This window comes from Daucus carota, chromosome 5, assembly GCF_001625215.2.
Source record: "Daucus carota subsp. sativus chromosome 5, DH1 v3.0, whole genome shotgun sequence".
Taxonomy (NCBI): domain Eukaryota; kingdom Viridiplantae; phylum Streptophyta; class Magnoliopsida; order Apiales; family Apiaceae; genus Daucus; species Daucus carota.
The window spans coordinates 6,663,720-6,689,885 of record NC_030385.2 but is presented as its reverse complement, the minus strand read 5'-3'; the positions used below and the strand labels follow the sequence as shown (position 1 = coordinate 6,689,885).

At 33.1% G+C, this 26,166-nt stretch overlaps 3 protein-coding genes and 1 long non-coding RNA gene across 5 annotated transcripts; 3 read left to right on the top strand and 1 right to left on the bottom strand.

Annotated features, from left to right (window-relative positions):
- Positions 1-5,434: 5,434 nt before the first annotated feature.
- LOC108222355 (NEP1-interacting protein 1) lies at positions 5,435-8,351 on the top strand. The gene is made up of 5 exons (XM_064094466.1): positions 5,435-6,704; positions 6,920-7,071; positions 7,470-7,553; positions 7,692-7,859; positions 7,939-8,351. Exons 1-5 carry the CDS (start codon positions 6,626-6,628, stop codon positions 8,059-8,061), a joined length of 606 nt encoding a protein of 201 aa, XP_063950536.1. The 5' UTR covers positions 5,435-6,625; the 3' UTR covers positions 8,062-8,351.
- A 3,064-nt stretch (positions 8,352-11,415) lies between these two features.
- Positions 11,416-13,975, top strand: LOC108220518 (reactive Intermediate Deaminase A, chloroplastic). The gene is made up of 6 exons (XM_017394311.2): positions 11,416-11,681; positions 12,059-12,174; positions 12,245-12,289; positions 12,783-12,856; positions 12,942-12,991; positions 13,636-13,975. The coding sequence occupies exons 1-6, from the start codon at positions 11,495-11,497 to the stop codon at positions 13,728-13,730; spliced, it is 567 nt and encodes a 188-aa protein (XP_017249800.1). The 5' UTR covers positions 11,416-11,494; the 3' UTR covers positions 13,731-13,975.
- A 1,453-nt stretch (positions 13,976-15,428) lies between these two features.
- Positions 15,429-19,016, bottom strand: LOC108223726 (uncharacterized). 2 transcript variants are annotated; one of them, XM_017398110.2, is made up of 3 exons: positions 18,408-19,016; positions 17,976-18,107; positions 15,429-17,432 (listed from the first exon to the last, which is right to left on the bottom strand). In XM_017398110.2, the coding sequence occupies exons 1-3, from the start codon at positions 18,786-18,788 to the stop codon at positions 15,864-15,866; spliced, it is 2,082 nt and encodes a 693-aa protein (XP_017253599.1). In that variant the 5' UTR covers positions 18,789-19,016; the 3' UTR covers positions 15,429-15,863. The 2 variants fall into 2 exon arrangements, with proteins under 2 accessions (XP_017253599.1, XP_017253600.1); XM_017398111.2 differs by having other exon boundaries at positions 17,976-18,104; positions 18,408-18,976.
- Positions 19,017-25,039: 6,023 nt separating this feature from the next.
- Positions 25,040-25,658, top strand: LOC108222680 (uncharacterized). Its single transcript, XR_001807040.2, has 4 exons — positions 25,040-25,090; positions 25,175-25,279; positions 25,374-25,452; positions 25,534-25,658. It is a non-coding gene; the product is annotated as an uncharacterized LOC108222680 (long non-coding RNA).
- Positions 25,659-26,166: the final 508 nt, after the last annotated feature.

Genomic DNA, 26,166 nt, shown 5'->3' with positions numbered 1-26,166 from the left:
CATAAGAGAAACAACTGGTCCGTCAGTTACTTTTGCTGATAATAGCAAAGGTCGTACTGTTGGATATGGCAAGTATAAAGTTGGAAGGATCATCATAGAGGATATTGCTATAGTTGAAGGACTTCAACATAATCTCCTGAGTATCAGTCAGTTCTGTGACAAGAGATACTATGTTCACTTTGAAAAGGAGATATGTATCATTAAACATATCAAGAATGAGCGTCCTTCACCATGTGGCATAAGGAAAGGCAATATATACGTAGCTGATTTGTCTTCAGGACCAGGGAATGCAGTTCACTGTTTCTACGCAAAGGCGTCTGCTGAAGATAGTTGGTTATGGCATAAGAAGCTCTCACACCTCAACTTCAAAACTATGAACTCTCTAGTCAAAAGAGATTTAGTGAGAGGTTTGCCTTCCCTGGACTTCTCAACTGATGATCTCTGTGAAGCTTGTCAGAAAGGAAAAACGAAGAGAGCATCGCACAAAGGCAAAACCATCAACAACATCACTGATCCACTACAACTGTTGCATATGGATCTGTATGGCCCCGTGAATGTTACATCAATTGATGGAGAAAGATATGCCTTGGTCATTGTGGATGACTTCTCGAAATATAGTTGAGTTTACTTCCTTACTTCTAAGGATGAAACTCCGATGATAATGATTGATCATATAAAGCAAGTTGAATTGGATAAGGGTGTGCCAGTGAAAGAAATAAGGTCAGACAATGGCACATAATTCAAGAATCAAACTCTAATCAACTTTTACTCAAAAAAGGGAATTAGAAGGCAGTATTCAGCACCAAGGACCCCTCAACAGAATGGAGTCGTCGAAAGAAAGAATCATACATTGATTAAAGCTGCAAGGACAATGACTGCTGAAGCAAAACTTCCACTGTACTTTTGGGCTGAAGCTGTGACTATTGCCTGCTATACCCAGAATAGAACTTTGATCAATAAGGATCATATGAAAACTCCATTTCAGCTGTATAACAACAAGAAACCATATGTCTAACACCTTCATGTCTTTGGAGCTAAGTGTTATGTTCTCAAGGATGGAGAAGGGAACCTGAACAAATTTGAACCAAAGGCATATGAAGCCATCTTTGTTGGTTATACTAATTCTTCTTATAGAGTTTTTGTAATTGATACTCTATTAGTGAAAGTTAGTGTCAATGTTACATTTGATGACACTAAACTTTTAAGTTTACAATCTGCTAATCCATCTAAATCTCTGAAGTTCACCTCTTTCTCATCTTCTTCTGTGAACTCAGAGGCAGTTTTAGGTACTTCAATATCTTCAGCTTCACTTCCATCAAGTCTCAAGGCAGTGTCAAGAGAGAGAAGATGCATCCTCATTTTCACTTTCCAGTGAAAGTAGTGTTCATTAACCAGCATTGGAATCTTGACTCCTTCATCTCTTCTTCCCATTGTTGATTGTCTGAGATCTTTTCACTTCTTGTATGTTAGACGCCTCGCTCTGATACCAATTGTTATTGAGACAATGCAAACAATAAGTTAGATTGTAGAAGGGGAGTTGAATACAATCGACAAACATTTCAACTAATTTTTGTTTAACAGGTCATATTCAAGATACAAGAGAAAATTACAACTAAAACAGAAATTAAAAGAACAAGGATCTTTAAAAATTTCAGGTGGATTGTTTGATCCACCTGAGAGATTTTTTATATTATGAACCTTCCAAGTAGAAATTACTTGGCTGCTTACAAAAGAATGAAGAGCAGAAGTTTACAATTTCTTGCTTGCTATCCCTAATGATTTGCTCTTCAGTTCTCAATGTTTGGATACATTGAAATAAAAATTACAATGTGAATATATACTACTACAAACAAAGCTAGTCTGCCAAAGTATTTTCCTACACCTTTTATAGCTGTTACAAATGTTGAATTTCTTGGACTTGATAGTACATTTGGCAGCTTGAAATTCTTGTTGCTTTGCTAGAAATGGTAGGCTTCGAGGTTCTCAATATTTGACTAAACTGCTTTTAGTTTAGCTTCCAAAACTGGTGCAGCACCTGTCACATCAACCAATATGCTTTCTGTCCTTTACTTAACTTGTAGCTTTCAACTACTAACCATCAACTACTTCTTGACTAGCGATCGATCATCACTTCACTTGGATAGATTACATGACTTCAAATATTTACAATTATGTCACACTATCTACTCATCCAGTGATAGATCAACTACTAATCTAAAAGCTCATATTATTAGCCTATCGATTGCTAAGGTACTCCAGCTTTGTTACAATACCACATCAGCCATTGACGGGTGAATCTGATCAATTGTTACTGCATAAGCATGCTAGCCAGTGATCAGCTACATTCAATTTTATTCTAAGTAAGAGGAAGATAACTTTGTATCATCAAGTATCACATATTCCTAACACCTCACGAACACCATAAGGAATCTAGTACGATCTAAATCTTTGGGTAACTTGAATTAATCATTTTAAAAATATAAATAATTGTACTAAAAATTCAATGTCTTATTTTCCTATTAACCGAAAAAAAAAACAAGTAGAGGAACCTCTATACCAAATTAAATTTTTTATAAACAATTACGCACCGCAGGTTATACCAATATTAATGAATAAATTTTATGAACATTTTCCTTGATTTGAATGTTCTGATTCCCTGATTAAATTCACCTCAAACAAAGGTATTGGTATTTTTGTATTAATTTATTTTAATGATTAATGAAGTTAGCTCAACCATAAAGATTCTTATACTTGATGTTTAAATTATACTCACCCATTAACGAATACAATAGAGAATCTACAGATTCTACACACAAGGTTAAATTAGAATAAGTTTGACCGCAATCATTGAACTATTTCCTCACGAACACCGTAAGGAATCCAGTACGATCTAAATCTTTGGGTAACTTGAATTAATCATTTTAAAAATATAAATAATTGTACTAAAAATTTAATGTCTTATTTTCCAGTTAACTTGGAAAAAGAAAACACCAAGAGGACCCTCTATGCCAAATTAAATTTTTTATAAACAATTACGCACCTTGGGTTATACAAATTTTAATGAATAAATTTAATACCATCAAAATAATTTTGTGAACATTTTCCTTGATTTGAAGGTTCTCATTCCTTCGTTAAATTCACCTCAAACAAAGGTATCAGTGTTTTTGAATTAATTTATTTTTAATGATTAATGAAGTTAACTCAACCAGAAAGATTCTTGTATTTGATGTTTAAATTCTCTAGACAAAAAGTTACACAATTACCCATAACACCAAAAAGAATCTAGTAGGATTCTTTTTAAAGCTGAAGAAAATATTTGAATATGGTATATTTTGATCTAGTATTCATCATGAGACATTAAAATCTACTCCCTCCGTCTCAATTTATAGGTCCATTTTGGAATAAACACACATATTAAGAAAAAAGTTGGTTTGATGGAATCTTATCTCATGTATCATTAATTAGTGCATTGATAAGTGAGAATATTGTTGAGTTTCAAAAAAATCACAATAAATATAGGGATTTAGTGCATTGAGAAATGAGAATCATGTTGAGTTTCAAAAAAATCACAATTAATATGTAGATAAATTTGTATTGAAAGAAGAGAGGGACAAGTATTTTGGAACAAATTTTTTTCCCAAACTGGACCTATAAATTGAGACGGAGGGAGTATATCAATCATTATTGTTTTAATATAATTTTGAAATATATTAATATTTTAAATTATTTATACAAACAATAACTTTTTTGTTTGAATAAAGTTGTGATCAAATTAACGAACAATCGTGATATTTAATGGTAATTTGACTCAGACCGACTATTATTAAAGTCAAAAATCTAGATTTCCATTGTGTTTCTTCCTAAAATTGTGCTCCCATGTCTAAAAAGCATCACTTACAAACTTCGTAGCAGAACATAAAGTTCCTAAATATCCCAAAAGAGAGAAGACAGATATCATTCAAGATGAGGATAACCAGACGATTCGCTAAAGGAATTGACATAGATATTCTTGTAAAACCTTTTTGTAAAAGTTGTTTCATAAAATTCAGTCAAATTCTGATATCTGATCAGTTTTGATTCTTTGTAGTCAATCCATTAAAACCAGAGAACTTGAGCGATGCCCAGGCTGATCAGTATATAAGGTATTCCCTGGTACATTTCGGTGACCGCTGGTTTGTTATTTTGTATGTTAGTAATCCTTCCGTCCTATTAGATTGTTAACATAACTTTTTGGCACACTTTTTAAGACTTCTTTATAATATAGTTCCATGATGTTTTTTTTAAAAAAAAATGAATAAAAGTTAGATGTTTAAACTTTTGTTCAGAAAAATAAATATTTATAATTTGTTTTTTGAAAACATTTTTTCTGAATAAAAGTTTAATTATTAAATTTTTATTCAGAAAAAGAAAATTTTAAAAATCAGTTATGAAACCATATTTTACAGAAGCATTAAAGTGCGTATCAAACAGTGAACATATAGAATCCAGAGGGACGGAGGGAGCATTCATCAGTTATCAATAGCTGAAGAGATTTGAAGTGCACTTGCAAACCAGATTGTTCTAGAAATGATTGTTTTAGTCCGTTAAACAGCTTATAGAATCAACTTAAAGCCCACTCTTAACATAATTATAATCTCAACTTGATTTCCTCAGGTAAGCTCATAAAAGAAAATTGGTCTAGCTACTTCCAGATTGTTGGAGTTTAAAGATGCCAACAAGTGATGCATTCAAGGAAAACTGTAAAATAAGACACAGTTTCCTCCAGAACTGTTTATTCATGCATTTGTTCATAAACGGGAGCTAAATTGAGATAGACCTAACAGCAGACCATCCAGCTGGGCATCACAACCTAACTCATATAACTATACACACCCTGTGCCACAAGACTTGTGTGAAGCACTGATCATAATTTGAATTATGCATCCTTAAATTGAATGAAACCTCGATTAAGTGAGTTCAAATCTGTTAACAAGTTTGGAGGTAATTTATTATCCTCTTAATTGTTGTCATTTTCTTAAAAAAAGCCATGTTGCTCTTGAGGTGCAGAGGATATACTCGTATTGAACTAGGAGGAACAACGCAGCAGACTAAAAATATGTAAGCCTCATAAATGCAAAATGCAGAACCACTTGTTCTCAGCAGCCCATATTTGTATAAATTGCTTTACTCAGAAGCCCACAGAAGCTAAATTATAACCATGGTTCCAGGCATCCTGCACCTGGTTTTGAAGATTTTTTTACACAGATACTTATATAGCCCATTGTTTGAATCTATTAAATTCTTCCTTCCAAATCTTGGCATGATACATCTACCATTCTCCTCTTAGTAATTATTGGTGGAAATAATATTTTACAAAAATCTTGATACCTATTCTGTGAACAATCAGAAAACTTGCAAATACTTACACGGGAGTTGGGTTCGACTTCTCATTTCACCCTCCTTGTCCAGTAAACCAAATGCGACACTGGAAAAAAAATATGGAAATATATTTGCTATGAAGGACAAATAAAAAATGGACAGCGCTTAATTGATTAGTGCAGTGATAATGACGCAAGAGTCCATTGGAATTCAACTTTACCCATATTGCATGAGTAGTACCATAACTGTAGTCTGTATCCATCATTTCAAGATATAAATGAGCGTTTTATCACTATCAATTCTACTGGTCTTTATGGTACGTTAGACAGATGCTTGGAATATGGGACTGATTAGGATATTATGTGCATAAAGACATATCAGATGCTCCATATGTGGAGAGACTGAGAGATGAATTGTCATATCTTTCATATAGCAGGAGTCCTGTAGGACTGTTGTAGCCTGTAGGAATACAAGAATTGCGCGCTGTCTTCAAATTAACAAAGTGTATAATTAACAATAAAAATTATTACGAATTAAAAATTAAATCGTATCCCGGATAAAACTTGCATATTGATATTACTCTATAGCTGCACAACTCTCTCATCTACCAGACTACAATATATTTTTTTGATCGATTTGGTAGTCATATCTTAGATCTGCTGTAATCGGAGAGCATGTAACTAAACAAAAAAATGTGTGAACCTGGGAAGGAGCATTTACCACTTAAAATGGCAAAAAAGTAGTGACAGGCCTTATCCCCTGTTGAGGACCATATACATAAGTATGCAACTATGCAAGAGTGAGTGTGTGTGTGTGTGTGTGTGTGTGTGTGTGTGTGTGTGTGTGTTTGTGTCCTTTAAAGACCAAGATGGCATGGGATGGGATACTGGGTACGGGATGGGCAATACAGGTTTTAAGAAATATGGTGTGAAAGGGAAGTTAGGCTGCTGTTATTCAGGACATTTTGGTATGCAATGCATTTGTCTAGTAGAGTAGCCTACATTGTTATACTTCTACTCCTATTTGGTATGTGCAATTGATGGCTGGTAGCTCCCCACATCTAAACTATCTTAAATGCTCTCTCTCGCTCTTTCTAGTCTCTATTATCTATGTGCTTCTTCCCCTTGCCATTTCCCACCTCTATATATAGCTCACACCTTTCATTGCTTGTACCATACCTTTTATACCATTTGTGTTTTTTTGTTTAGACCTCTCTTTCTGAAACAACAGGTTCAAGGCTGTTAATCTTTTCTGGGTAATATTCATCATGCAGATCAAAGCCGCTGTTTTCTTCACTGTTATTAAGAAAGCAATATGGGCTCTTACGACGTGTCTTTTTGCTTTAGGTACGTTCCAATTGTCGTCATAGAACCCCAATACTCGATACCAATACAGGCTTACCTATATCATCCTCGTACTTTTGATTAGTAGCTAAGATGTATGAATTGGTTTCCCAGCTAAAAATAGTTAGGGTTCATAGGCTGTAGCTAAGATCAAGTTGTAGACTTGTCGTTATTATGTCTCCATGCACTAATCAAGTTATTATGGTCGGTTTGAACAGGAGGGGCAGTCGTAGGAACAATTACAGGGGCCATTAAGGGGCAGACAACAGAGACTGGGCTTGCACGTGGGGCTGGAATTGGTGCGGTTGTAGGGGCTGTCACTGCCATCCAGTTGATGGATTCTATAACTAACGGCGAGTCATTTTCCAAGGTAGATTAACATGTTACTCCTGTATACAACTTTGAATTGCGGTCATTTTCCAAATAAGATTTCCCCAGATTAGCACTTCATTTCAAATCACAGTAGACCCTTTTATTTACCATTTTGCTAATCAGATACACTGCAAACTTCTGGTCTGTTGAATGCATAACAATAGGCAATAGCAAGTCATTCCCACTAATCTTTTTCTCCATCCAATTAAGGAGCCTAACTATATATACTACATAGAATTACGTATCTTATATGATGGTTAAAAACATAGAATACACAGAATCAACAAAAATTACTTGAACTATGAATAACAGGTGGTCCAGAGTAATCCAATGATCTTAAAATCATCTTCCTGCGTCGTCATCCTTGTTATGCTAATACGTATATAAATATTACAGGCCGCTCTGCTCTGTAGCCTTCTAAATGGCAAGGTCTTTGTGGAATGGGCGAGTCCTGCATTACTGAAAGCATACCAGTGGCAAGTAAGTGTATATGTATCCATCTATATATAGCCCAACACGCGTATACTTGTATTGTTATCACTCATACGTTATCAAAATCTAAGGATGCTGTTGTTATCTAAAAATTTACTAAGCAAACTTTCGTTTGTTTAAAATCAGGTCAGTTCTATTGATGCAAGCTCATCAATAGAAATTTCAGATCTGTTTGAAGTCACTTTGAGCAAAGGTTTATCTCAGAATTACATCAACAAGTTACCCGTACACAGATTCAGCGCGGCCAGTATCACAAGTAGTTGCTATGAGACTTCTTGTGCAATTTGTTTACAGGTTATAATCAATACACATTTCATTAAAACCTTGATATTGAATTACTTTACCAATTTGATTTTGTGAAATGGTTCTTCAGGATGCGAAGAACGGGGACTTGGCAAGGACTTTACCGGATTGCAGACACTGCTTTCATTTACATTGTATAGATGAATGGCTAACAAGACAAGGGTCTTGCCCAATTTGTAGAAAAGATGTATAATTTACTTTCTTCGAACCTTGCAAGGAGAATCATATACAATATAACATTGGAAAGGGCTCACTTGAAGTATTTTCATAGCGGTTTGAAGTAAAAGGGCTGTTCTTTTGATAGTATATATGAGTTCCTACATTACGGCCAAATGACACTGCAAACTGCATACTGATCCTTCCCCTCATGCGAAGTATATTTTGAGTCTTGACTCTGGCAAAGAAACAACTAATATCTATCATCTCAATGAACACTAATGTGATCAAAGAAAATCAGTTATGACAGAAGTCATGATCAAAAGGCAATGAATACTAATCCAGTTAAATAGAAAATAGAATTAACTTAAAAAGAATATGTCTTGCTAATTGGCAAGTTTTGTCTGTCTTCTTGACAGGTTGTGAGTCTTTTTTATTCAGTCTTATCCATCTTCTTTATCAATAATTTCTACTGTTATCATGGAGAATCTAAACAGTCGTTGGAGGATATGTATGAAAAAATGACATTGGAAGAGGAGGACGAAGGAGGTGTCTTAGTGGGAGAGGAGCCTATAACAAACGATGTGCAGACGTATGTTCTTGTAGGGAGATTCTTAACTGATAAGAATATCAACTTCAATGCGATGCAAAATGTCATGGCTTCACTCTGGAGGCCAAAAGTTGGAATGGAGGTTCATGATCTGAGAAATTTTCGGTACGTCTTCTTTCATATGCTGGATTTGCAGAAAGTCATGGAGGGTGGCCTTTGGACCTTTGAGCAAAGCATGCTGGTGTTCCATCATCTGTTAAAAGCTTTCAAGTTGTTGCTAAACTTGCTTATTGTTATATCCACAATTTTCTGTGCTTTGATCTCGGTTTTTTAATCTCTAAATTAGAATACCTTCTGTCAAATTTATTATAAGACATTTAGTGGACATTAAAACTGAAACTTAATTAATTTAATAACGACTTTCAAGTTTAAATTACGTTTTACTTGAAGCTTGTTTATTTAATTAATTAAAATCTGATTTCCAGTTATATCCAAATCAGATTTATTCCACGCGAATTTTCGGTGATTGTATTCAAACCCCGTCTACAATCACTTCCGGACCTAAAACAAATTACCTTTCCCGATTTCGAAAATATTGGAAGGAGAAATCTCCAAAATTACCTTTTATGGTATTGGAAGAAAGTTTAAAAACTAACTTTTTCGGTTTCGAAACAGTTGGAAGGCAGTTTCAAATTATACTATTAAGTAAGTTCTATTTTTTTAATTTTCTGAAATTTTTTTAATTTTCTGAAATTTTTTGAATTATATTCGAAATCATTAGAATTATATTCATACAATTCACTCTTTCCCCTGGTACGCAATTTATAAATTGATCTCTTGTGAGAACATCTCTAAAGTTAGTTAAAATAGTTGGTTAAGATAATTAAAAAAAAATATTCATTAGGTAAAATTTGTTAAATTTCTAAGATACATCGTTTCAGTTGTACTAGTCAGGGTGTGAAAGTTAAGGATGAACAAAACTAATTCGGAACCGAAAAATTGAATCGAACCTGTGAATCCAGTTGGATCTAGTTCTTAAAAAGAATATTAGAGTCCAAATAGTAAAGTTTTATGAAGACTGTTATTTTATCGGAGATCTCGAAGATTGCGTATGTTTTGCCATCAAATCACTATTAAATATATTATTTTGTGAAGTATGTTCCTCAAATATCACCAATGTATTAAAATTGTTGAAGATCGTTTATGTTTAATAAGTAGGATGTGTACATTTTAGACACTTATTTAAGATGTGTGATTACACAGAAAAAATGTGACCAAAAAATAATAATAATAATAATATGCTTGTTACCGGCAATGTGTGGTCGTAGAATAAGATTATCGTATTTATAAAATAAGTGTTTTTGATTTTAAATTCTGAAAATTTTTGAAAATAAAAATTGAACTTTCGACAAGCGAGATGCAAAAAACCAAAAGGTAAAAATCGAATAGGTTGGAATAATTTGTATGCATATTCAAGTGAAATTGTAATGAATGATATATAATTTATAAATTTTAATAAAATTTATCTAATTTTGATCCTAATGTGATTCTTGATAAATTGTTCGAATTGACATAGACTTTTTAAGATTTATAAATTATGATAAACTTTTAAAAAACAATATATTGTACAATCTCACAAAATTAATCATTTTATGACATTAGAAAAATATATTATTAAATAATACGAGATTTAAATGAATTTCAAATTACCTTAATTGAATACCAACTGATTTTTAAATATAATTTAAAATTCCGTTTCAAAAAAAATATAATTTAAAATTCTAATTGGATATTACTAGATTTTATAGAGTGATTTAAAATTCTAAACAAATATCTCAAGACATTTTCTAAATCTTTTTATTCTCTACAACTTTCGTTCTTTAAGTTTTTCCGAAAAATATCGTTTAGATGGTCTGAAAATTTAATTAAAGGTCTGATTTTAATTAAATATAATAAATTTTCCCAAAATGCTCCTGCAAAAGTTAACAGTAACGGCATAAAATAACAGAAATGGTGCAAAGTGTCTACAGGTTAAAAGTAAGGGCTGCAAAGTGTTTATTTCAAGATTATTAGGTGCAATGTTTAATATACTGAAACCAAAGGGGTGCCACATGCAATTAACTCTAAAATAAATAAAATTCATGAGGGATATCACTTAAGTGATTATGATTGCGAAGTTTAAATAAAATATATGAATATTTTTTATTTTAATTGATTAAATATTACATAAATTAATAGCTTAATTGATGACTCCTAAAATTTTGTATCAATAAATTTGTCATTGGCATCTTTCTAAATGAAAGTTTTATATAAGATGAAAAGTATAACTAATGTCATTAATTTATGTTCGAAGAGCAATCAATAACAATAATAGGTTAAATGATCTTAAATAATTTTTTGAATGGCATTTTTGTAATTATATAAGTAGTAGGGGTATATGAGAGATTTCATAATCATTTTCTTGGCAATTTTCGCCCTTAATTATCTTATTATATATATAAGTAGATAGATGTGTGGATTTTAGCCTAATTTTTCAAATTTTTTATCTTAAGATTAGAAATTTAATTTTATTCTAGAAATATTTTTTTATTGTTGATATATTATTAGAAAATCGTCACAACGCGGCTTCTGAACTAGTTCATATATACATAATTATCATATATACACAAATAATATGATATTATAAAAATTACATGTTTTTTTTTGCCGCGATAAAAATTACATGTTTCGAATGTCTTTATGCGGTTCTTTTTTCTAAGAAAAAATCGGTTCGATAGCAATGCAATTCGGAGAAAAGACTTGCAATACGTAATGGGCCTTCCAAATCAGAGAATTTGCTGCGTCCCAGCCCACGACCACTTTTTATTTTTCCTATTTCTAATTGACGGCTGAAGACTGAAGTGTCAGAGAGAGAAAAACAATGGCTTGGTGTGGAGCAGTCGCAAGAAGCTTGAATGTGCCGGCGGTGGACATGGGCGCATTACGCAGCCGTTGTGGCCCATATGCAGCTGGGCTGGGCTTTGTTTCCGTCGCCGGAACCACCTTGTGGCGATCCCCGTCATCTAAATCAAAGCCCTTTGCTTCCCTCACCATTTCTTCTCAAGCCTGTTAGTTCTCATTTTTGCTCTCTCCTCAATTACATCTCGTTTTATGCATCTGTGTAACTGTGTTCTACTTGTTTTATCATAATTGCAATATTTATATTTTAGGGGAAATTAGAAACCTAAGCAATTTGTTGCCCTCGTATTGTCATCAACATCATTTGTTATCCTAAGATAATTACTTTTGGCTTATTGAAGATGTACTACTGAATTTTTCTTATTGTTTTTAATCACTCGTGATCAGAATTTGGGTTAAAGGAATGTGGTTTTCGTAATCATTTTGCTTATTGTCCCCATTAGACTAATACTCATGTCTGTTTTTGACTTCCATTTTCTTTTCATGTGACTTGGGTAACTCAGTTTGAATAAAAATGTATTTTTAGGTGTCAAGGAGGCTGTTCAAACAGATAAAGCTCCAGCCGCCTTGGGCCCCTATTGTCAGGCCATCAAATCCAATAATCTTCTTTTCATGTCTGGTGTTCTTGGTCTGGACCCCGAGGTTTGTCATGTTGGGTGCTTAATCTTATATGCTTAGCTCCTCTTCTAATATTAGTATGATGTTAATGCAGACGGGGAAGTTCGTCTCAGATGGTGTAGAAGAACAAACTGAGCAGGTAAATTAGGATTAAGTAATGTATTTTAAGTTTCAAGTGCTTTTTATGTATATTATATGTCTAGAATTCAAAATGCATGATTGTTGCAAGTTGATAATATTTCTGCATCTCTCTTTCTGTTAACGGAAGAACCAATGTGTTTCTGTTGTTTAATAATGGAATTCAAACTATGGGATAAAACCTGTTTGGACTCGAGCATGAGATTCTTGTTTCATACTGTTCCCTTCTCCAATTCTTTTTATAACCTTGTAAACTTGGATATCTTTTATATGTATCTGATAATTAAGCTACAGATCTCACTTCTCAGCCGCGTCAGCAGTATAAAACATGAAATATGTCACATTAAAATTCCAAATTTAGTACTTTACAATTTCTACATGGTTTACAGAGTTTGATTCACTAGATGATGTCATGTTACAGCTCGACAATTTTCAAGTTGGCTGTGGTAGTTAACTTATAACTGTCAAATTTGAGCATGTATTAATGTTACCAGGTCCTCAAGAATATGGGGGAGATTCTTAAAGCAAGTGGTGCTAGCTATTCCTCCGTAGTGAAGACAACAATTATGTTAGTTATTGTATTTCTTTATAATCTGTTCTATAAATAATTAAGATATGATATATGATTTTTAAACAAGTTAATTTCCTTACAGGTTGGCTGATCTGAAAGACTTCAAGAAAGTGAATGAGATCTATGCTAAATGTAAGTCATAGAACTGATAATAATTATGTATCTATGACATTATAGTCACTGGGCAGTGGGCACCTTGACAATTCCATATTTTAAATTACTACCTTTCACAGTTTACTGTTGTTGCCTGGGGACAACTAAGTAGTTGTCATCTTGATTCTTGGGGATGCCTGAGGTGGATCTGATGTAGTATATCTTTATCAGAAGAATTTGGGGTAAAAACATGTAAATTGAGTATGGCGATTTTGAGAAAACTAAATAGGCATGCTAGCAGAATACTTAGACTAGCAATTATTTTGCTCTTTGATCATTGATTTCTTGTGCATGACTGCACGATATATGATTCAATTATTTGACACTCGTAAAGGCTGTGTGTTGTTATTGATCATCTTTGTGCGTTGGTACTTGGAGTTTAGAATTAATATAAAGAATATCTAGTAGTATGTACTTTCAATATATACTTGTTAGCAGATGTTTACATCAGGCTATACAGATGTTAAACTTGCAATCATCCGAATGGATGCATATTGTTTACAGTTCATCTTCATGCCTTTTCTGATAGCCTGGCCTGGGGTTCGAGAATTAAGTATAGTGCGTGCAGTAATGCTTGCATTTCTTACAATTTATTCAACATCTGACACTGGTTTGCCTTGCAGACTTTCCAGCACCTGCACCAGCTCGTTCTACATACCAGGTTGCAGCATTACCATTGGATGCAAAGATAGAGATCGAGTGCATAGCAGCGCTCTAATCAGCTATGTTTCATCATTATATCCAACTTGGCTTTTGTCACGATTACTAATATAAGAGTAACTTATTTTCTTGGATGGTGGATCCTGGATCTTTTCCTACCTTTTCATCTCAAATCCGGGCATCAAGATACAGACTTGTTATTGTGGAGCATCTTTAATGAACAATGGGTGTACTGCAATTTATTTTGTATTGGATTACGATTTGAGATGTTTTATTGAATACCGCTTCCCTTTTGTTTTTTCATTTGGCAGCTTTCACAGAACCGAAAAGAAGTTTCCCAACTCTTCATGACCAAAAACATCGTTTTGTAATCGTAACTGCTGAATTGCTTTGGGAGCAAGTCCCGGGCAAAGTATACTTGATTGCTTTGTTAAAACTTGGAACAGCCTGCAAATATGGAGTTTGTGAATTTTAAAAGCAAATAAATACATTCCGAAAATTTGTATGCTCTTTAAAATTGTACTCCCTCCGTCCCTAAATACTAAAATAATAAAAATGTTGAAAACAGTAATTTATCAATAATAAATTATATAATTAAATAAAGATAAAATATAAAATAATTTTTTTTGTAACTCAAAACTACTTGTGCCATACTAAATTCTTCGTGTTTATTTAGTATCATTGTTGTATTGTTCGCGACATCTATCATTACGATAACTTCCTTATCGATCATCTTGTGTATATTTGACATATTTTTCATGAAATATCGTATACTTTTTCTTGATCTCTGTGACAAATTTATATTTAGATATTAACAAAATTTTATATAACGATTTTTGGATAGAGATATTGAAAAAGTTGGTGAGCCGACATGGAGTGGTTTGTGTTCAATGCCCAGTAAAGACGACTTGGTAGATTCTGATCTTGGTCAATTTTATGTTGGGAAAATTTTGGTATCGTAACGGATGTGATTTGTATTTGTATGAGATAATTTTATATATAATATCAATTCGTATTACGGTATTTTCACTTATTTCTTTTAATATTTTTTGTTAATAATTTTGTGATGTTAATTATTTATTACGTGGAGATTAAATCAAATTTATTAATTTTAATAATTTGCATAATATTATTTTTGTTTAATATATTGTTTAAGAAAATATATTAGATAAAAGTGATTTTGTAACGTGAGATTTATATAATTTCGGAATTAAAATTAGTAGGTAATAAATTTGTTTTGGATTAAAAAAGGAATTATAAACATGTAAAAGACATAATTTATTTTAGATTAAAAAATAGAAATATAGATACGCAAGTAGATATCATTGGCTTAAAAAATAAAAATAAATTTTCTTTTCTAATCTAACATGCTTATTTGTTCTGTAATGCAACCAATTATTGTGATTAATCAAGTCAGGAAAACACTTTGTTGGCCAGAAAACTCAAACTCAAATTCAAACTAAAATCCATCTTCCTTGATAACCAATGTGGTCGAACCACGAGTTCTAAAAAGTTTAGAAAGGGTCTTGCTACAATTGGTAGGTTTTGCAAGCTTTTAGAATTTGTTAGAAGCGTGAATTTTGTTGCAGAAGGCAGTGCTTGCTGAAGCATGTTTTTCCTGATTTTCGCGCCGCAACAGCAATATTATATTAATAATAACTTGTCAACTTGGAAAGAAATCTGTCATGTTCAGTAGCAAAGTCAATTAGCAACAAATAATGAGATAATAATAGTAAAGTGGCATCGAAGCAGAGAGGGCAAGAAACTATTGTTCTTTACCATTTTAGTGACATGCCTATACATAAAGTTACAACAACAGTAGGAGAAATTTTAACCTTCTACTATGATAAGGTAGTACACAATACATCATACCTTCAGGTCTACTTCTATCTAGGAATATGAATTCTCTAAATAAGCAAAACTAGAGCTCCACCTGGGACAGAACAGAGCAGCTTCTCAAATGCAGATCACCGTAGTTAAGGCGTCAATAGGTAATGAGAAACTGTATCCATAATTGTGATTAATGAGGAAGACCCGGTAAATAGAACTTCCAAGAAATCAACATGTATCTCGTTTCATATACTCCTCCATCAGCATCTGAGTAATCTTATGCGGGCAAGATATAAAACTTGCATGACCAGGTACGAGAACATTGACTTTGTCCAGTTTTATTAGTACAGGTCAACTGAACCTAGATCTTCTGCTTTAAGACTTGGCGCAACTGAAACTTTTGGGTTTCCATTCTTGCCTCCAGAAGCTTTGTTTTCAAACTCTTTTTCTGGGAACCAAGTGGCCATTCAATGCAACCTTTCGTCCCCCGATTTACATGGTGGTTCGTCGACTCCGGTGAACTCCACTGTCCAGTCAATTCTGTTGGGCTGAACCCTCCTTTACCTGAACCTTGATCTGGGGATGTAACAGTCCCATTTGAAAGCCTTCCATGAGAAACTCTCCCTTTTAGACCATCCACTGTTATGATCTTGTAGTTTTCACCATTGTTCGGTAGTGTCCTCCACAACCTGGATATGGATGATACCTTCTTCAGTTGCCCAGTTGGCACAGAACAGACTTCAATGATCTCGGTATGTGTGTTCTCACCTGCATTATCTTCCCAATCAGTTCCACTGCCAGACACGGTACTTTCACAGTGCATCTTGTTAACGGATGGATCACTGCCATCAGGCGAATAACTTGAGCATTGATCATCAACATGGCTTACAGTTTCCCATCCACTATCATCATCTTCCAAATCTCTATTTTGACTGAGATGAGCGTTTGCATATTTCTGATTTTCTTCATTGTTATACAAATCTTTTGCATGTGGACTAACTGCGCGAACTTTCGAAGCATGGCTTGCTGGACTGTACATCCCACAATGTCCAGTCTCCCTCTCATTGGCTTCACCAAAGTTGGTATTTTCAAAAATAGAGAAAATATCAGCAGGATTTGATGGTTCATATGTGAATGCACTTGTGTCCTTAATATTCACAGAGGCTGCAACCTGTCGAAGGAACTCTGCTTTTCCCGTTTCCTCTACATCAGTTATCGAATTTTTTGAACTAAGAAATGTCTCCAGATCAGCTATTATCTTCTGCATCTGTGCGTACTTCTCTTCAAGTGTCACCTTTGCATCAACTAACTTCATCTGCACTCGTTCTTCACGCCATACCTCGGCCATCTGCAACATCCTCCTCTCATCTTCCACTTCATCTCGCAGATTCAAGGATTCTCTCTTTAGTGCTTCCACTTCAGCCTTGTCTTCTCCAATCTCTTTAGCAAGCTCATCGCAGACTTCCTCAATCAGTTCTCTAGCCTTTCGCTCCTTCTCAAAATCATGCATGAAACGTTTTACTGATAGCTTGGCATCGGCTAACTCAGCGACCAACTTGGAATTAACTAATTGAGTTCTCTGACAAATTTTCCTCTCTCTGTTCAGATCAGCTTTTACATCATCAATAATTGCTCGAATTTTCTCATGCTCCCTGCTTCGCCATACAGCCCTTTCTTCACTCAATTTCTTAAGAAACTGTTCCACTTTTTTCTTTGATGATCGTCGTTCAGTCTCAAGTTCATGAATTCGCCCGCGAGCCTGCTCAAGTTCTAGCTCCAGTGAAGAGACCATATACACAGCACCTACCTGTTCACGGATAGGCTTCGCATGGCTGTATATACTTTGGACTTCATCTGATGCCTTATATAACACAGGATCCCACTTCGTCGCACCCTCCATTGCAGGATTGGAATTATGTAATGAAAATTTCTATAAAAAAATTAAAAGCTATTTGAGAACCTAGTTACAAACAAATAATCCAAAATGACACTAGCTTTCGGTACAACACAAAGTAAAACTGAAACTAATTAGAAAAATTCCCATCAGAAGAGTTAAAAAATGTTACTCCTGCCACTTGGTAATTGACATCACATAAACCCACGTGTCAAAACACATGTATCTAGCCCAAGGTGAAATGCAGTGGCCAACTACACATTTACGACTTTCAGTATTTCTGTTGTAGTCGTCACAAGTTCCTTACAGTTTTACTACACCTCCCTTCTGTACTGCTAGCTGGAAACTTCTTAGCAGTGTAGTTACTCAATCAATATGTTACAATAAGCTAAGGGCATCTAGAAGTCGATAGCAACTTTATAGTATAAAAACTACAAATTAATCAGGAAACAACTTGATGGTTTACGATCAACAAATATGTGGATACAACTGGAACAAAATCAAAGATGGAAAATTTATCCCCCAAATTAATAACAGAAAGTGAGAAACATATATATTTAATCAGGAAAACAGTTGTACCTTACGAGAAGTCTCATTTTTCCGACCATGGGCAGAGTGAGGACTTGAAGGCAGATCCTTGAGATGAGAAGAATACAGTTTACTATTACTATGACTAAAATGAGAATATTCGATGTGCCCCGATGTAGACTGCTGCAAACACAAACAATAAGACAAGCATAAATAGCAGGGAAATTTGTAAAAATACCCATATTTTTGAACTTTTTTTCAAAATACGGTCAAAGTTGCATTCGAGGTTGCAACACAGTAGCTAACAGTTGCAACTTAGGTTGTATAAGTTAGCACCGTATTTTTGAAAAGAAAATTTGCAGAGTAATTTTGAAAAAACCCCTAAATAGTACAGATCCCAAATCACACATTGAAGAGATTACAAGTTTATAAGAAAATGAAGCCAATTAGAGAAACAGTTAATAATAATAAAAAGAAAAATACCTGTAACCCTAATTGCTCATTACTGAGTCTATCGCCGACAGTAGAAGGAGCTTCCGGGAGCTGTAATCTCCAAAGGCCAGCAGCGAGTTTTCTGGCCGAGATGGAAACGGAAACATCCTTGCCTTTATTAACTATTCTCACATTCTTCCGAGTTGACTCAGTAACTAGTTGCTTCTCGGGTCTGCTCCGTTTACCACTGGGAGCTCCGTGTCTCTTGAATCTGATTCCGGCGGCGGTGTTTCGAGGTTTCCGGTGAGGAGGCTTGCGGATGCTACTGGGTAGTCGTGTCTTGGTGGGAAGATCTGAGTGTTGTGAAGCAGATGGGTTTGGGGATTTAGTTGTTGGTATGGATGGAGGGTCCAGATTTCGAGTGATTTTCATCCTTGTATGTTTCACTTCATTTCAGATTCAGACATTGATGAATTCATTAGTCACATGTGAATAATAACTACAACTACAAGGTGAGGAGGCTTTGTAGTTATGTAAGGATTAAACAATGGCGGCGGCGGCAGCAGCTCTCTCTCCCCCCCTCCCCTCTCTCTCTCTCTCAGTATAGCCGTTCAGAAGGTGATTTTGCTGGCGAGATGCAGTCTAATGTATACTCCCTCTGCTCCGTTATACAATTGGTTTGACGTTTTGCACAGTACTCCCTCCGTCCCCTTTTACTTGTCCCTTTCGAAAAAATAACGCATCTTAAGAAAATGTTATGTGGATATCTTGTTTTCATACATATCCCTAATAAATGTAATGAATTAGATAGAGTTGTGTGTATATATATGCTAGTCAAACATTGGAAATTGTTACATTTTGAAAAAACATACAAAAAATTGCTTTGAAAAGAGAAGTGGACAAGTAATTTGGGACAATTTTTTTTTCCAAAAGGGACATGTAAAAAGGGACGGAGGGAGTATCTATAATCGATTTAAACAGTACTTTTTTTTTTTTTTTGCCACAATATATCGATTTGAACGGTACTAATTTTAGATTTTTCTGAATATAAATATTTTTATTTAGTAAGAAATTGTTTAAAAATTATATTGATATTTTGTCTACACGCTTGTAACTTTCTAAGAGAAATTATACTTAAGTTTATTTTATAAAAATTGATCCAACATATTGATGGACAATCTTTTTAACCTTATTTTCAAAACACTTCTCCGCTTAATTTATATTTTATAAAAAAATCTTACACTCCATTTTTTTTCTATATTATATTATATTTTAAATAATAAATATTTTAATAACAAATATTACCTATATAATGAGGATAAAACAGTTTTTTTGTCACAAGATACTTTCTCGTATAAACGAATTGTATCTGAATACAATAGCCAGGAGTTCCTTTCGATGAAGAAAGTTTACCATCTAATCCTCGGACATACAGAGATGACCGGGGACACTTAGACGATAAATTTTTAATGTTCGATAAGAAAACACCCATAAGAGGTCCGATCTGCTTTTCGTCCTTTATTCATGTCAGGTACCCTGAAAAAATACAACATAAATACAAGAACATAAGAAGTTTTTTTTTAAAGGTCTACATATACGTAGATGAATTGTACCGAAATACAATAAACCGCATCCGGGATTTCTTTTTTTCAAGAAAGTTTATCATCAAACCGAAAATTATGCAAACATAACTCCGGACGCTTAGACAATAAAATTTAAATGAATAAGAAAAAAAAACCCATAAGTCCCGTAGCTTCCAGAGTATCCTGAAAAAACAAATCAAACAAAACATAAATCAACATACAAGAAAATCACACACAAATAAATTTAATTTAAATAAAATAGAAAATCTAATAAAAAGCAAAACAATATATATATATATATATATAATAGATAGAAAATAAAATAATATAGAAATATTAATTAATTTCTAACCAAAGGAAAATCCTTTCGTTAGACACATAAAAATTAATATTTTTTTTGGCACAATAAAAACTAAAATTTAAGTGAGGAGTAAAAACAAAGGATAAAATATAATTAAATATAATGATCATCAAAATGGTCAATAAGCCATTAAAAATCGCATCCATAATTGGAACAAAAAGCCATAAAAGGCACGATAAAGCCATTAAAGGCACAATAAAGTCATCATCAATGACACCCATAAATGGTTTTTAAATTTTGAATCTTTGAAAATTAATAAAAGTAATCAATTTTCAAATTAGGATGGTAATTTATTATAACTTAAGAAAAGTTGACCAATTTTTCATAATATACAGACAACACATTTAGGGAGCATTACAACACATTTAAGACATATAAATAAAAAACTAATTTCAAATTTAAATTTATCAATTTAAGATAATTCATTTGTATATAAGCGGTCAATATATATATATATATATAAAGATATTATATATACAAGAAATATAATAAAATCGATTAAAATCAACATAAGAGAAAAGTCAGCAAACTAATAATTAAAAAATAAATATATAAAGATATTATAGAGATTCTTAAGAAATAAGGAAAGTAACTCAAAACTATAATAAGAGAAAAAAATTTAAAAATCTACACCAAAGAGATAATGAAATCTCTTTGGTTAGAAACCTAACAAATAAGTATATAATAAAGTTTAGATCTCACTTGAAAATAATTGCCTATTAATAGGAGTGAAATCATAATAATACATATAAGAAAATACTGTTTGAAATTAAAAACAAATCTAAAATTGAAAGTCAAAATCTTGTGAAAACTAAATATCGTAGTTTTAGCAAATATCCTTTATTAGCACAATATAAATTTGGTATACACCAACTAACCATAAATGGTACAATATGCATAATAAATCCATCTTATATGGCCCCCATGAATTATGAAATTCAGGTACGATTATCAGCAAGAGGTAAGGGCAACACAAAAATTTAAATTTAAATTAAAGTACGTAGGGAAAGATAAAATTAATAACGCAAAACCCAAAACCTGGGAGGTACGATCTCCCAAGGGGTGTCTCTCCTTAAAATTAATAATTCTGGTCTGCCTCTCTCAAACCCTACGAAGAATTCGTTTTGGTGTATCTTTTAGCTTTAGGAGAATGAGAATATATATAGGCTACAGTAGGGATCATGGACCATTAGGTTAGGCCTTCCAATGACATTCCGGGCGAGGCCCAATGTCATTAAATATTAATTCAATCCACTAAAGAATTAATATTTGCACTACCTTTCCTAATTCTGTAAATTAATTATTTAATTCGGCTCCCATATTAATTGCTTATAAATTCCCCACGTTTAAGATATCGCATGTCCATTAATTAAATTAATTTCTGACAATTAATTTAATCAATATCTTTTATCCTTGATCATCCACTCAACCCTCATAATTATGCAAGAACAAACCTGCCTGCAGGACTAAAGCATAATTATATTTATGAGCTTTCAAGATGACATCATCACCCGAATATATTTTTCGGACATGGTTTCCTTTTATAGTTAATATTCCACTCTGTATATAATGTCATTGCCCAATACATAAATTCGTAATTTAAAATAAATTACTTAACATATGAATCAAGACATGTGCATTAAATACAAGTGTCAATTACTATATCCAAGAACCTACGCAATAATAACATCGTAGAATCTTAGTTTTTTATTGTCAGAATTAAAGAAACAATTATTCTACTATTTTGATCCCGTTCAATATACACAAAGTATATAAAATAGTCAAGATAAACTATTTCCAAATAATACTTCAGTCGTTCCAATGGTTTGTCTAACACCATTTGGACTGTGAACCTTTATTATATTATATAAGGATTTCGACAATCTAATCTTCTACTATCCCGTGAACTTTTATTATATTATATAAGGAGTTCGACAATCTAATCTTCTACTATCCCTAACAATACTTGTTATATACTTCAAACGAATATTTCAGTATAACCCTAACAATGCTTGTTGGGCCAGCTAAGCGAGCCTAACTCCACAATAGTACGATATTGTCCGCTTTGGGCCTAGCCCGCACGGCTTTGTTTTTGGGCACCTCCCAAAAGACCTCGTTTTATTGGAGTTGTTGTGACTGCTTATATTCTAGCTTTATGCCCCTCCCACAACCGATGTGGGACAAAGCCTGACATATTTGTTGTAATTACTTGTCTATCCCTCCTATTATGTTGTCAGAAGAGAAGATGTAACGCCGCTAGTTTTTTCTCAACGGAATTCAATAAACTGCTTACAAATTAGTTGTTCGATCATTTTGTGTTAATATTCTTAATTAAGGCATTTTACTGCTAAAAAAACTAGCTGGGTCCATCAAAACGCAATTAAGTCTAGATACTAATATTTGATTCTTCCCTTTTGATAATAATAAATAAGATTTCCACCTTTCAAAAAAAATAAATAAGATTTCCTATTATAAAGCATAATAAATTTGTTACATATATATATTTATTATTTAAAATGATACTTAATAAATTTAATGAATATAGGTATAATGAATATTTTTAAGCTCGAATTAAAATATGTCATACTTAAATTTATTTATGTTTATATTTATATAACTATACTCATTTCATTCTATGATTTAATATTATTTATGCGAAAGTTCTTAAATATCAAAGTCATAGTTATTAATTTTTCGGGTCGCTTTTCTTAAACATAATGTGGTTTACACACCGTATTTAAAAGTATTAAATATTGACACATGTTTCGAACTTCCTTACAAAACACCAAATATCAAAAAAAATTAAAAAAAGGTCATATACGACTCATATAAAAACTTCTCCACAGCAAAATTTAAAAAAATATTCATGAGTTTCTAATTAATATTTTATATTTGATAAAGTTCACATACATAATTATATATTCAAATTAAGCATTGACTGATAATATAAACATAAATAGACATGAAAATAAAGAAAAATACAAAATTAAGCATATCTTAATGTTGTTGTTTTGTCTGCATTTGATATTCTTGAAGAAGAAATCGAGGAAAATGAAGAGGACGAAGCTGTGGTGATTGTGGGTTGAATGAGTGTCAGTACAATGCTTGCTTTGTTATGGTGTAGTCAGTTTTATAAATTCGATCACTAGTACAAAAGTGACTTTTGGAGTCGCACTTTTAGTGTCGGTTAAGTAGAGGACCGACACCCTTGATACCAATCAGTGTTCGTTATTTGGTATGCCGACGCTGTATACTACAAATGAGGTGTTTCTAATGAATGTTATTAACAGGATGAGTTGCAAAAACAAGTTTCAGATTGGTCATGGAGTCCACAAGGCCATGATGACTTATTATCACGTGGACTTGGGATGAAGGAGCATGGGGGACGAGTAAGAGGTGTTGGTGGAGGCGCCAAAATAAAAGATGTATTTAAGTCAGGGGCAAGCAAACATAGTGGTCTCCTATCAGTACATGAGTTGGCTACCATTACACAAGAAATTACAAAAAAGGTTCATAAAGAGTTCGAGGAAAAATTGAACAAGATGAATTCAAAATTGGAAGGTGTCTTTAGCCAGTTAAGGCAGATGGGTGTTTCAATACAAGCTGATCAATTTATGGATGATGCTGGTGTACAAAAAAAATGAAATTGTTCGAAGTAGTTGTCAGTCAGTGCAGCGGGAAGACCCTTTATCTAATATCAAGTTACTTCTGACTATATGCATTAAAATTCTGATTATATGCATTGTTTTGCCAATTGCACATACTTTTCCTAACTATATGCATTGAAATTTTGACTATATGTAATAAATTCTTTTACAACACAGATTTACAAAAAATGCATTTTCTATTTTAGATTAAAAATTAATATGATGCAGGTTCTTACACTTTGTCGTCTTTGTGTACTGCATCCAGAGAAGGGAAGAGTTGTTGTTGCAAGGGGGACTCTTTTCCCAACAAATAACGAAGGAGAGATGATTCATAATAACCCCATTGCTCCTCAAAATGTGAGAGTATCAGTTGATGATGTCATAACTGAATACCAACTTACTCCACTTCCTATGCCATGTGATGAACATGAGACGGTAGGAAATGCAACAGGTAGCTTTGTTCAATGGCCGAAGGACCTTGTGATGTTGGGACAGGTATATATTTTGTGGTTCAGTTATAAAGTTTTTTCCTTTTTATTGTAGTAGTCTAATAAGTTATGAATGTCTTTGATTAGGATCCTATATCATTGGAAAAGAAAAAAGTCCATGAGATGGCCCCTAAACAAATTCAGAAGTCAAGAAAGGTTGAAAGTATAGGGTCGGTGACGCCTATAAGAAAAAGCCCTACAGTTGCTGGTGATGACATAAATTTAAGTGACCATTGTGCGGGTTTAACTTTCTTACTTAAAAAGAGGCACCCTAAGAAAACTGACCCTTTCATTTTTTTGGAAAATGGAGAGGAGCCAATATACATCACTCCTGAAGATGTTAATCAATTTTTGACAATGAGTTGGTTAAACATACCCATTTTGGAAATCTTTCAGAAGTAAGACTAAGTCTTTTTATTACTTTAAAAGCTATCCCTACACACATGTTTATTGTGATAAATAATATATGCAGGTATCTTAGCACATTGTGCAAACAATTGAAGGATGATACGTTTGCATTCATGTTGCCATCTAGATTAGCAATACCAAATAACCATGACCAACAACGACGCAAGGAAGAAGCAACTGAGTACTTGACTAATTTTTTGGTTGCAAATAAAGATAAACGTTATATCATAGCACCTTACATCCAAGAGTAAGAACAAAATCATTTTTAATTAGTAATTGTATTGTTATATGATGTAGTCCTATCTAATTATATATGTTTGTATTAATGTAGTGACCACTGGATGTTGCTCCTTTTTTGTCTTAATGAAAGTGCTATCTACGTGTTTGATTCATTGAAAAAAGAAAGGAAGATACGGTTGACAATACCTGCACGAATGTATGTTATATATAAGTTCAAGTTTCATGTTCTGTAATGTAATGTATGTATTCTAGTTCTATAAGTGATTTGATGACATATACGTATTTTATAGGGCATTCAAATTATACGTGTCTCAAGGTGGACTGAGGAACAATAGAAAAGAATTTATATGGCATCACACTGAGGTTCAGGTATAACTTTCTTTTGTTTAAATTATTTTCTTACTCATTTATTTAATTATTACTTACTAAATTTTGTTTATCTATGTATAGTGTCCTCAACAGGTAGGAGGTAGAGAATGTGGATTTTTTGTCATGAGGTACATGTATGACATAGTCATGATTTCTCAGAAAAATTCTAACACGAACTGGAAAGTGGTAAGAGAAACAACTCAAACACTATTTTACAAGTTTAATTCTAGAGTTTTATTTTTGAAATATGTTATCTTTTATATTTGGTATACTTGGCAGGTTCTTGGTTCTAGGAGTTATGGCAAAAAGGAAATCAATGAGATTCGAGAGATTTGGGCTCAGTTTTTTACTCTTGAATGTCTCTAGCCGGGTAATTTGTTGAAGTACATGTAAATAATTCATATTCTCAATTCATGATTTCTCGAAGAGTGATTTTCAATATGCTTTATGTACTTACATAAACTATTTTGATTCATGACAGATGGCAATTAATGCAAAAACGGGAGTGCAGAAAAATGAGCTTTAAGAAAAGCGGAGTTAGTTGAGAGATTCTTATGCTCTAAGATGTTTAATGTATCTGACTTAATTTGTAGAGAGATTATAATTAATATTGTACTCTTTCTAATGTAAACAATCTTTTCAATTTATTATAATATAATTTTTGAGCTATATTAAATTTTGGGTGTATTGTATTTATAATTTTGAGCTATTAGT

What these genes read in the sequence shown, in the direction of transcription:
- LOC108222355 (XM_064094466.1), top strand. Translation starts at nt 6,626, where the DNA reads ATGCAGATCAAAGCCGCTGTTTTCTTCACTGTTATTAAGAAAGCAATA. An exon ending in TGAAAGCATACCAGTGGCAA is followed by an intron (nt 7,554 to 7,691) that starts GTAAGTGTATAT and finishes GTTTAAAATCAG; the next exon opens with GTCAGTTCTATTGATGCAAG. An exon ending in CTTGTGCAATTTGTTTACAG is followed by an intron (nt 7,860 to 7,938) that starts GTTATAATCAAT and finishes ATGGTTCTTCAG; the next exon opens with GATGCGAAGAACGGGGACTT.
- LOC108220518 (XM_017394311.2), top strand. Translation starts at nt 11,495, where the DNA reads ATGGCTTGGTGTGGAGCAGTCGCAAGAAGCTTGAATGTGCCGGCGGTG. An exon ending in TAGAAGAACAAACTGAGCAG is followed by an intron (nt 12,290 to 12,782) that starts GTAAATTAGGAT and finishes TAATGTTACCAG; the next exon opens with GTCCTCAAGAATATGGGGGA. An exon ending in GAATGAGATCTATGCTAAAT is followed by an intron (nt 12,992 to 13,635) that starts GTAAGTCATAGA and finishes TTTGCCTTGCAG; the next exon opens with ACTTTCCAGCACCTGCACCA.
- LOC108223726 (XM_017398110.2), bottom strand. Translation starts at nt 18,788, where the DNA reads ATGAAAATCACTCGAAATCTGGACCCTCCATCCATACCAACAACTAAA. An exon ending in ATGAGCAATTAGGGTTACAG is followed by an intron (nt 18,108 to 18,407) that starts GTATTTTTCTTT and finishes TTGTGTTTGCAG; the next exon opens with CAGTCTACATCGGGGCACAT. An exon ending in AAAATGAGACTTCTCGTAAG is followed by an intron (nt 17,433 to 17,975) that starts GTACAACTGTTT and finishes ATTTTTTTATAG; the next exon opens with AAATTTTCATTACATAATTC.